At 36.0% G+C, this 12,823-nt stretch overlaps 1 protein-coding gene across 3 annotated transcripts in view; it reads right to left on the bottom strand.

The window, feature by feature from the left end:
- ATG2B (autophagy related 2B) overlaps window positions 1-12,794 on the bottom strand; it is a 138,179-nt gene extending 125,385 nt beyond the window's left edge. For 2 of the 3 annotated variants that reach the window (XM_007473620.2, XM_007473621.2), the window contains exon 1: window positions 12,195-12,356. In XM_007473620.2, the coding sequence (XP_007473682.1) occupies window positions 12,195-12,356 (162 nt within the window). Of the gene's footprint in view, window positions 1-12,194 lie in introns of all 3 variants that reach the window. The other variant, XM_001367856.3, reaches the window with a different exon arrangement.
- Between the last annotated feature and the right edge of the window lie 29 nt (window positions 12,795-12,823).

Below are 12,823 nucleotides of genomic sequence, written 5' to 3'. Positions count from 1 at the left end.
TTTTAAATGTCCTCCTATGTCGATCAAAAGCCAGAATTCTGTGTTCCAGGACCTTGGAGAGCAACCAGGTGCTACCAAGTAAAACTGAAATCTTGCAAGATGTCCTGTCAACCTCAAAGACCTTTTTCAACTACTCTTTTAACCTTCTCTGGCCAAGGCCACTGTTTTAGACTCAACTATTGATGCACCAATTGAGATAGGTGGGTAGAATAAGGGGTCAAAACTTTAAATATATAACAATATAACAGTTTTATTTTAACTAAAGGAAGAGGGTAAAGGGAATCAGGGAATATCTAATTTTACACCCAAATCAGAGACTAAACACCTAACAACTTTCTATAACTAAAATCTCACAAAACTGGAGTCCTCTTTGGGTCTAGCAGAAGTCCCAGTAGGAAGAGTAGCACTGCAGGAATCAGGTTCAGAAGGGGAGTGATGGATAAAAACACACCATCCACCTGGGTAATGTTATCCACTATCTCTACCACTTCCTTAAGATGATTTTGATTGAAGTCAAGTCCCAGTCTCCTGGCAGCTTCAAAATCTCTTTCTTCAGAAAGAGTCAACTGTCAGTGTAAACTCCCACACAGCTCCTGAGAGCTCCAGAATGTTGGTCTGTAGGATCTCCTGCTTTCAGCTTGCTCCTGCTAAAATCCCTTACAATACACACCTGATGAGATACAGTATATAACCTAAGCTATAATAGTAGGCACTCATATATATGGCAACTGATTAAATAGTATAATAATTCATAATTCACTTTCTCTTCTCCACATTTCAAAACCCATTGATATCCCCCATTTTTTTCTTTAATTTAATGAGGTGCTTCTCTTCTCCTGTTTTTCTCTAGCATCTTTTACCATCTACCAGTTTCTTCCTTGCTACCTATAAACATATTCATTTTTTCCTCTCTTACCCTTAAAAATCCTCATAGAAATTACCATCTCTCAAGATACCATCCTGTATCTTGCCTCCCTTTCTTAGTCAAACTCCTAGAAAAAGTCAAATATGCTGCTCTTACCTTTAACTTTCTCTTCTTTCATTCACTTCTCAACTCTTGTAATCTAACTTCCAAATTCATTATTCAAATGAAACTGCTCTAGCAAGTTAGCAAAAATTTCAATTGCCAGGGCAACTGGGTAGCTCAGTGGATTGAGAATGAATCTCACCACTATCAGAAAAACATGTATAGGGTACAAAGCACAACATGTTTTACATTATTTCATCTATAAAATTTATTTCAGCAAGGGAAAAAAAAAAGACATAGTCTCTCAGAAGGTAAGGGTTTAAGGGTTAAAAAAAAAAAGAATTTCTTTTCTCCTAACCTCAGCTTATATACCTTATGCCAAAAGAGGACTGCCCCATAACTGGCTTTTTGTCAATGCGCCTAGCAATTATTGGTTTTGATCTCTTTTCCTCTTATCCTCAAATTAATGCAATTTCAAAGTTGGTATGTTTACAAGACCCTGTTCCGCAGGTCTAAGGGGGGAATGTATGATTGAAAATCTGTTACCCTAAACTACATATCCCAAGAGCTCACTGACTTCCTGTCATTATGTACTTCTTGTAGGCAGGATAAATTGAGTAGGCGGTCCTACTTTGTGCTCTTTACTTCCTGTCTCGAACTTGGTGGTGGTAAGGCCAGTGTTTGACCTAGCTGATCAGCCATGGGCCCGTGGTCTTGATTTTATATCTTCTTTATTCCCTGATTTCTAATGATCATTAATAAACCTCTTAAAATATAAGTTTATTATTAGTGATTTAAATTTTACAGTATATAGCTTGCTTTATTTATATATATGTGTGTGTGTATATATATATATATATATATTTTTTTTTTTTGCATATTGTCTCCCCCACTAGACTAAGCTCCCTTTAGGCAGGGGCTGTCATTTATCTCTTTTTGTATCCCCAGTACTTAGCAAAGCACCTGGCACATACTAAGTGCTTAATAAGTGTTGACTAACATTATATACTTGTTCATAAATGTTCTTAAAGGACTGAAACATGTTCAATTTTTTAAGATCTCAAATAGTAACTTTTTTTACATCTAATACCTTTTTACTGTAAACACTGAATGAAACTGCAAGATATTAAGGATGCATTTATTAGTAAGTATAAAAATGGTATAGTAGTAATATAAGCTTACTATAAATAAGAACATCTTGAGTTCTAATCTAGCATCTTATTGCCAAAGTTGAAGTTCATCTAACACATAAACAAAAACAGTCACAATCTTACACTCCCCTACCTTTCCAGTCTTTTTTATATTAACCCATTCCACATGGTTCTAGTCCAATTACATTACTCTCTGTCCCACATATGTTTTATGCTTTCCAATCTTCTACTCTTTCTAGAATGTGTTCCTTAGTTCTTTCCAATGACTGAATTCCTGCCCATCTTTCAAGCTTCCCACAAAAGGCTATGAGTTGCAAGGAATAACAAAGAAAGTAATAAAAGGAGAAAGAATAGCAGAAGTGACTAATTCAAGAGACTATATCCAGAAAAATTTCAGCTAATCAGACTCCCAACCAAAGATTTCTATTAAAAACACATACATATACTCAAAATCAGAGGTAATAAACAGGATGAACTAGAGAGACTACTAATGCAAAGAAGCAAATAGGATTTTAAAGATGTCAGTAGCAGTATGAAGGCTCTCCAGGCTAAAATACATAGCTCCTTACAGTATAGCAGAGAACCATTTTAGATTACCTGAAGTCAAAACAGGGTGGAGGCTAAAATAGGCAAAGCACTGGTCAATCTAACTAAAAAAGAAGAAAGAAGAAAATCAAATCAACAGTATCAGAGATGAAAAGGGAGGCCTCACCTCTAATGAAAAGGAAATTAAGGCAATCACTAAAAACTATTATGCCCAATTATATGACAATGTAGGTGATAGAGCTAAATATTTACAAAAATATAAATTACCTAGATTAACTGAAGAAATAGAATATCTAAGCAACCCCATATCAGAAAAAGAAATTGAACAAGCCATCAAAGAACTCCCTAAGAAAAAATCCCCAGGGCCAGATGGATTCACAAATGAATTCTATCAAACATTCAAAGAACAACTAATACCAATATTTTACAAACTATTTGACAGAATAAGCAAAGAAGGAGTTCTATCAAATTCCTTTTATGACACAAATAAGGTACTGATTCCAGAGCCAGGTAGGTCAAAAACAGAGAAAGAAAACTATAGACCAATCTCCTTAATGAATATAGATGCAAAAATCTTAAATAGAACACAAACAAAAAGACTCCAGCAAGTGATCAGGAGGGTTATTCATTATGACCAGGTGGGATTTATACCAGGAATGCAAGGATGTTTTAATATTAGGAAAACCATTCACAAAACTGACCATATTAACAAGCAAATCAACAAAAATCACATGATTATTCCAAAGATGCAGAAAAAGCCTTTGACAAAATACAACACTCATTTCTACTGAAAACACTAGAAAGTATAGGAATAGAAGGGCCTTTCCCAAAAATAATAACAGTATACTATCTCTAAAACCATCAGCAAACATCATCTGCAATGGTGATAAATTAGAAGCATTCCCAATAAGATCAGGAGTGAAACAAGGATGCCCATTATCACCTCTATTATTTAACATTGATTGTAGTAGAAACACTAGCAGTAACAATTAGAGAAGAAAAAGAAATTGAAGGTATTAAAATAGGTAATGAGACCAGGCTATCACTCTTTGCAGATGATATGATGGTCTACTTAAAGAATCCTAAAGAATCAGCTAAAAAGCTAATAGAAATAATCAACAACTTTAGCAAAGTTGCAGGATACAAAATAAACCCACATAAGTCATCAGCATTTCTATATATCTCCAACACATCTCAGCAGCAAGAATTAGAAAGAGAAATTCCATGTAAAATCACCCTAGACAATATAAAATACTTAAGAATCTATCTGCTGAGACAAACACAAGAACTATATGAACACAACTACAAAACACTCTCCACACAATTAAAACTAGATCTAAACAATTGGAAAAACATCAATTGCTCACAGGTAGAACGAGCTAATATAATAAAAATGACAATCCTACCCAAATTAACTTACTTATTTTAGTGCCATACCCATTGAACTACCAAAAAACTTTTTTACTGAATTAGAAAAAAACCATAACACAATTCATTTGGAAGAACAAAAGATCAAGGATATCCAGGGAAATAATGAAAAAAAATGCAAAGGAAGGTGGCCTTGCAATCCCCCATCTCAAACTATACTATAAAGCAGTGGTTATCAAAACAATATGGTACTGGCTAAGAGACAGAAAGGAGGATCAGTGGAATAGACTTAGGGTAAGTGACCTCTGCAAGACAGTCTATGATAAGTCCAAAGATCCCTGGTTTTGTGACAAAAATCCACTATTTGATAAAAACTGCTGGGAAAATTGGAAGACAGTATGGGATACATTTAGATCAACCTCTCACACCCTATACCAAGATAAACTCTGAATGGGTGAATGACTTGAATATAAAGGAAACTATAAGTAAATTAGGTGAACACAGAATAGTATACATGTCAGATCTTTGGAAAAGGAAAGATGTTAAGACCAAGCAAGAGTTGGAAAAAAAAATCACAAAATGTAAAATAAATAATTCTGATTACATCAAATTAAAAAGTTTTTGTACAAACAAAACCAATGCAACCAAAATTAGAAGGGAAGCAACAAATTGGGAAACAATCTTCATTACAAAAACCTCTGACAAAGGTCTAATTACTCAAATTTACAAAGACATAAATCCATTGTACAAAAAAAAACCAAGCCATTCTTCAATTGATAAATGGGCAGGGGACATGAATAAGCAATTTTCAGTTAAAGAAATCAAAACTATTAATAAGCACATGAAAAAGTGTTCTAAATCTCTTATAATCAGAGAGATGCAAATCAAAACAACTCTCAGGTATGACCTCACACCTAGCAGATTGGCTAACATGACAGCAAATCAAAGTAATAACTGTTGGAGGGGATGTGGCAAAGCTGGGAAATTAATGCACTGTTGATGGAGTTGTGAATTGATCCAACCATTCTGGAGGGCAATTTGGAACAATGCCAAAAGGGCACTAAAAGAATGTCTACCTTTTGACCCAGCCATAGCACTGCTGGGTTTATAACACAAAGAGATAATAAGTAAAAAGATTCGTACAAAAATATTCATAGCTGTGCAGTTTGTGGTGGCAAAAAATTGGAAAATGAAGGGTTGCCCTTCAATTGGGGAATGGCTGAACAAACTGTGGTATATGTTGGTGATGGAATACTATTGTGCTCAAAGGAATAACAAAGTGGAGGAATTCCATGTGAATTGGAACAACCACCAGGAATTGATGCAGAATGAAAGGAGCAGAAGCAGGAGAAATTATACACAGAGACTGATACACTGTGGTACAATGGAATGTAATGGACTTCTCCATTCATGACAATGCAGTGATCCTAAACAACTCAGAGGGATTTAGGAGAAAGAACACTATCCACATTCAGAGGATAAACTGTGGGAGTAGAAACACTGAAGATAAACAACTGCTTGATTACATGGTTTGAGGGGGATATGATTGGGGATACAGACCCTAAATGAGTATCCTAGTGCAAACAGCAACAGCATAGAAATGGTTCTGATCAAGGACACATGTAAAACCCAGTAGAATTGTGCGTCAACTACAGGAAGGGGTGGGGGGAGGGGAGGGAGGGAAAGAATATGACTCTTGTAAGCAAGGAATAATGTTCTAAATTGACTAAATAAAACTTTCTAAGAAAAAAAAAGGGTGCTTACTAAGGAGGAGGAGGAAGAGAACTGAAATCTATGTAGAACACTAAGTTTCCAAAACTCTTTATAAACTAAGTTATTTAAAACTCACAATGATGTGAGGTAGCTACCACAGATATAATTAGCCTCATTTTATAGTTAGGAAACGGAAACCCAGAATGGAATGATTTGCCCAAGCTAAGTATCAGGACTGAATCCAAATGTTCTTGATTCAAGTACATTCTTAAAAGCGAATGGATGACAGTGGAAAAGGGAAGCTTTTATCTTTGCTTCTGTGTCCTCTTACCAAAAAAGTGGTCTTTTGACTGAGGATAGAACATTAAAAAGTTAGCAGAGAATTGAAGTATAAAAAATATTGAAGACAGGCAATATGTAGCTACACCCAATGAAGTCAAATCTCCAAACCTAGAAAAACTACTCCTTAGAACAATTTTGTATTGAATTTTACTTGTTATGCTATGAACTGTATGGAACTTACACTTGGAATCACAGTCATGTGTACATTCCCTGATCTAGGAAAATTTATCTTTGTCTGTTCCCAAACAAGTGTACTAATTCTCCACAGTTCCTCAAAGCAAAGAATATTGTTCATTAAACAAAAAAATGTTTTAGAACCACTGTTTTATGAATATTAAAAGAATTAGAAGATATAACAGTTAAACCATTGTTATATTGTCTGAAAGCTACGGGAAATCTCAAAGGCACTAATTTTTATTGATCAATGAAGATGGCTAACTTCATGGCAAAATTCTACAACGCACTGTTAAGAAAATGGTTTGTCAACACCTAGGGAAACAGTAATCACTAAAATCTAGAATGGCTTCACCAACAACAGGTCATTACAGATTTATTTCATTTTTTGACAAGATTAGTAGCAATATGGAATAAGAGGTATAGCAAAAGTCTATGAAATTTTAGAAGACTTGGACTAAAGTCTTGACTGATATGTGCTAGCTATGTACTCAGAGCTAAGTCGTTTAGCTTCTCAGGCTCCAAGCTACTAAGACTGTAAAATGCCATTGTAAGTTCCAATCTACATTAATAGAGGAAGTTTTTTCATTCTTAGTATCTCCACACTGATGCTATTTGAAAACACATCAAAACAAAAAAGCCATACCAAAACACTAGACTGGTAGCTCAGGTTAGTGATGGAAACATACTTCTACAAAACAAATCAGACTTACAAATAAGATAGAGAGATATGAAATATATGATAGGTGGATTTTGAAATATTTGAATGACCAGACCCAAGGAGTAGTGATTAGTGGGTCAATCAATTAATTACCAAGCATTTTTATTAAATACCAACCTACAATACTCCAGGCAATGGGCTAGATAATGGAGATAGATAAACAAAAATGAAACTGATCTTGATCTCAAGCAGTTTCCATTCTATTGGGGAATACAATAAATTTATACAATAAGCATATTGTATAAATATAAGTATGTGCAGAACAAATAAAAAGTAAATATAAGACAGTTCAGATAGGGAAGAGCTTTAAAAGTTGGGAGGATTAGAAAAGTATTAGACAGAATACCCCAGAGACCTGTCCTTGGCCCATATGTGACATGGCATAGGTAATATGTTCACCAAACTTGCATTTAACAGAACTGGGAGGACTATCTAACATCTCCAATAGAAGAGTAATAAGAATCTAAGAAAGATTTGGACAAGCTAAAATGATGGGCCAATTTTCAAATAAGATGAAACTTAAAAGGCTTAAGTGTAAAATTCTATACCTAGGTTCCAAAAATAAACTTCTCAATTACAGGATGGAGGAGATAATGCTAGACAACAATTCCTATGAAAAAAATCTGAAGATTTAAGTGGACTACAAGTTCAATACTAGTCAACGGTATAATATGGCAACCAGCAAAGCTAATGAAATCTTAAATTGCAATGACATAGGTATAGCATCTTGATCATGGAAGTTAATAGTCACAGTATAGTATTTCAAGACTATAACCATATTTAAATAAAGACAGTTAAAATTGAAATAAGTACAATAGAGTGAACCCTAGAATGTAGGAAGACTCAAAGTACATGACTTTGGAGAATTGGCTTTATGGAACTATGGATGTTTAGCCTGTAGAGAAGACTCAGAAGGGACATGACAGTATCTGAAAGTTTGTCATACGGAAAAGGGATTAGGATTAAATATTTTCCACTTGGTCCAAGGGGCAGGACTAGGAATTTTATGCAGAAGTTACAAAGACATAACTAGGCTTAAAGAAAGAAAATTTCCCAATAATTAGAGCCATCCAAAATGAATGGGGGCAAGAGGAAGAAGCTAAGTGGCTACTGAATAGGAGGGCCAGGCTTAGAGTTAGGAGGTTCTCTGTTCAAATCTGGTCTTAGATACTTCCTAGCTGTGTGACCTTGGGCAAGTCACAACTCCCACTGCCCAGTCCTTACCACTCTTCTGCCTTGGAACTAATACACAGTATTGATTCAAGATGGAAGATAAGGGTTAAAAAAAAAAAGTGAGCTGGTCTATATGTGGGCTTCCCTAATTAGAGGTCTTCAAGAAGGTCATCAACCACCTGTAAAGGAATGTAAAAGGGATTCTTGTTCAGCAATAAATTGGGAGTAGATAATTTCTAAAGTCCCTTATTACTCTCAAGATTTTTTGATTCTATTAAATGCCACCTTCGCCACAGAGTACATCCTAGTTGGTAGCCATCTTATTCCCTGTAACCTCTAAACAACTGTTTAATAAAACTAATCAGTAAACATTATTTTTATCTGAGTTTTCATCTTACCCCCTCAGCCACCAGATAAATATAAGCCCCATGAGGCTAGAGACACTCCCTCTTTTAAATCTCACACCCACTCATCCCAGAGCCCATTGGTATACAGGTGGCACTTATTAAATGTTATTTGTTATAGTAATATAATTAATGTTTGTTGTCATAGAAAGCTTGCCTAGTAAACTCATTGTAATTTGTAAATGTCATATTTCAATCCTCTCTCAAATCTTATCTATTTAATTCCATTAACTAATTAGGAGACATTTACAGAAAACAAAAAGCAAAAACTGAAAGATGTTCTCTGTTTTGAAGAACAAAAACAGTCTAACAGTCATGATACCTACATCACACCACTACTTACAAGCAGATATTATTGTACAAATTTACAAATTAATGTAGAGAAAAGAATTGAAAAGATATTATAATTTAAATTATATGTAAAAAACAGAGATATAAACTTAATATTAATTACTTAACATCCTTTTTTAGCTTCCAATATGGGCCCTCCACACCCCCCCCACCAAAAACGAAAAATTTGGAACTTGGTAAGAAACAAATTGTAAAGTTAAGATTTACTTTACAAATGAGACTGAATAAAGAAATATATATTTAGCCAGTATGTTTTTAAATAAATTAAATAATATTTTTTAATTGTAAAAACTACAAAACTGGCACAGTGGAAAGAGGGTCAGACATGGAGTTAGGAGGGCCTGGGATCAAAACTGACCTCAAACACTTCCTTAGCTGTATAACCCAGTACGAGTCACTTAAATCTGCTTACCTTGCTAGCCTTTGGTTCTTTCTTTAAGAGTTGTTACTAAGCCAAAAAGTAAGAATTTTTAAAATAAATATATATATTTTTAAACCATAAAACAATCAACCAAAACTTCTTCAAATAGTAAACTTGTATGACAAATGGGGAAGAATGAGAGTAAAGGTGGGGGGCTAGAGTAGAATATACTATGCCTCAGCTAATACAGAGAAGGCAAGTCATGATTTTCAATAGAATTAGGGCAAAAATAGCTACAACTGAAAGAGATGAACAATTGGGGAGTGGATACTACGGATAATAAAGCATTATCAATATTGGACCTGTTTGCACTAAGTATTATAACACTCAGATTTTTATTTTATTTAAACCCTTACCTTCTGTATTAGTTCTGGTTCTAAGGCAGAAGAGTGGTAAGGGCTAGGCAGTAGGGGTTAAGTGACTAGTCCAAGGTCACAAAGCTAGGAAGTGTCTGAGGCCATATTTGAACCCAGGCCCTCCTATTTCTGAGCCTGGTTCTCAATCCACTGAGCCACCTAGCTGCCACCAACATCCAGATTTTTAAAAGAAAAACTAAATGAGATACAGAAGGAACTAGATCACAAAATAATAATAGCAGCACACTGTAATTTTCCCCCCTCAGAACTAGATAAATCTAACCAAAAAAATAAGTAAGGAGATGAATAAAACCTTAGATAAATAAGATAAATATCTAGAGTCCACACATATCTGAATGAGGTTAGTGGCAGTTAGTACACATAATCCAAACATTGTCACTGGTGGGACAACAATAGTTGAGAGAGCATAAATATTCTGCAAAAGTCATATTTCAACACTCATCATACTATGGAAGTAATCCTGCATCCCTAAGAGGTTGTGGCGCTGGAACAAAAGTTCCATTAGATATGACCAAGCTGTTTCAGAAGAATATGGTCCCAGGAACAGATACTCTCTGCTTTGTAAGGTCCAATCTAGCAAAATATGGTCATGGTAAAAATGTTAAATGAGAACCCGACAGGTTAAAGAGATTAAATTAAATGTTGATAGGAATATGGAAAAACAGGTCAAATATTACATTGCTAGAGCAGCTGTGAAATATTATTTTAGAAAATAATATAAGAGCTGTAAAGCTATTCATGCTCATTGACTTAGAGATCCCATTACTAAAGTTAGACCCCCAAGGGCCATTACTGATAGGGTAAAAAACTTTGCCTGTATGAAAATATTCATGGAAGCTTTGTTATGGAGAAATAACAGGAAATAACACAAATGCAATAACTGAGAGAAATGACTGAATAGATTTGATATATGAATGTAATGAATTGTATGAAAAATGACAAATATTGTAAATTTAAAGAAAACAAGGGAAATATATGAAGAGAATTAGAATACAGACCATGATCACATTTTTAAAAGCCACAAAATCAAAAAGAAAAAAAATATCCAAGTAAAACAAATCCAAAAGGAACTCAAAAGCAGATATCTATATTAGCATACACATATTAATTATATATTTCAAAACAAATTGTAAACAATGTGGAGTTTGTGATTTTGCACATAATTTTTTTTTTGGTAATTTGTTTAAATTTTTTTGGTGGTAATGGTTACTAAGTATATAATTTTTTTTAATTAAAAAACAAAAAGGAGGGCAGCTGGGTGGCTCAGTAGATTGAGAGTCAGGCTTGGAGACAGGAGGTCCTAGGTTCAAATCTGGCCTCATCTGTGTGACCCTGGGAAGTCACTTGACCCCCATTGCCTGACCCTTACCACTCTTCTGCCTTGGAGCCAATACACAGTATTGATTCCAAGATGGAAGGTAAGGGTTTATATTTAAAAAAAAAAAGGCACGTTGTTGCTTGTATTTTAGGTCTAGAAAAATAAATAAATGAGGAGGAATGAAGGGGTGTGGATATTATATTTTGTGCCAAGCCAAAGCCTGAATTTAAAATCAAACAGCACACTGTAAATACATACCCATATGATCCTATGAGGCAGTGGTTTAGTAGACACTGGATCTAGAGTCAGGAAGAACTGAGTTCAAACCCAACCTCATGCTTTCACTAGACAGTAATCCTGGGCAAGTCATTTAACCTCTGTTTGTCTTAATCCACTGGAGGAAATTGAAAACCACTCCAATTTATTTGTCAAGAAAACCCTGGATGGGGTCACAAGGCCTGGGACAGGACTGAACAACAAATGATCCAATGATCCTTATATATGGTGACTTAAGATTGTATATATATATATACATATATAGAGAGAGAATCATACTGTGAGTCAAACTAAGAAGCTTTTAGATGGCAACTTCAAATGTGATTGAAAACTGTAACGTCCATTTTTAAGGTCTATGCTTAAAAAAAAAAGCGTTAATATCATCAATATAGCTTCCAAAACCCAAATGACCTGGAAATAAATAACCAAGTCTCATAAAAAAGAATCACAGAAAAAGAAATTCTTGTTGAGGATTCCAAAAGCCAAAAATGTCTGTGATCCTAAATAAATTAAATATTTTTTTTTTAATTTTGGTTGCCTTCTCACAAAGGAAAATTGATATTTGAGCCTATTTCCATACCTTGTATCCAAAAATCTCAAAATGTCTAAATCTTATGTTTCACCAATATTAATCCCCCCCAAATTCTTACTGAAGTACTGTTCATATTGTGTAAAATTCATTATAATTTTTATTTTTAATTTTTAAGCAGTCATTCAGATAAGGAAAAAAATTATTCAAGAAGAGGGCCTGAAAATTATCCAACCGATTCCTTTATTTTCAACCGCACCATTATCTGCCCTTGGGGGTGTGTAGTGGGGATGAGGAAAGGGGTAAGATTTCCTAACAGGTCACTAGAGACCCAGGTCAATAAGGTTCGCCAGCGACTCTTACCCATTTGTCCAAGGGGACCTGCCAAAGGGATCCAGTCCCTTGGTAGAGATCCAGGCTGAGCTGTTCTAGGCTCAATTTCTCCTGAAGGAAGTGGCCCAGGTACCTCTGCAGCAGGTATCTGCAGGCCCTTTTCTTGATGGACTCCGAAAAGGGCCAAGGCATAATGGCTCCGGGGCTGGCTGCTGGCAGCTACTACCTTGGGGGCTCAACAGCTTTCCGGCTCCAAAACGGCGCAAGCGGTGAGCAGGTTAGATAGGGCACCGAGGTGGTGGTCCCTTTCTTCCTTCCTCTCCCGCCCGTCCCCTTCCCGGGGCTCCCCTAGCTCAAGGGTTGGCCGGCGTCCCCATGGCCCCGGACGCGGCGCGCTTCTCGCCAGCCGCTCTAGGCCCGGGTCCAGCGGAGACTAAATAAAGGCCTTTCGCCCCGGGCGCCCGACAACCGCCGCGGCTACCAACAAGAGAAAGAGAGAAGCAGAGGCGGAGACCCGAGGGCTGGGAAAACAGAAGACGAACAGCCCCCGGAGCAGGGGCTATTGATCACCACAGCGACGACCCAGAGGAGACTTTGTTGTCATCAGCCGCCGCGGCGGCTCCCCCTCCCGGGCGTATACTCAGCACACCCTCTTGGGA

The sequence above is a fragment of the Monodelphis domestica genome, chromosome 1 (genome assembly GCF_027887165.1).
Source record: "Monodelphis domestica isolate mMonDom1 chromosome 1, mMonDom1.pri, whole genome shotgun sequence".
Taxonomy (NCBI): domain Eukaryota; kingdom Metazoa; phylum Chordata; class Mammalia; order Didelphimorphia; family Didelphidae; genus Monodelphis; species Monodelphis domestica.
This window is presented reverse-complemented; position numbering and strand designations above follow the sequence as displayed.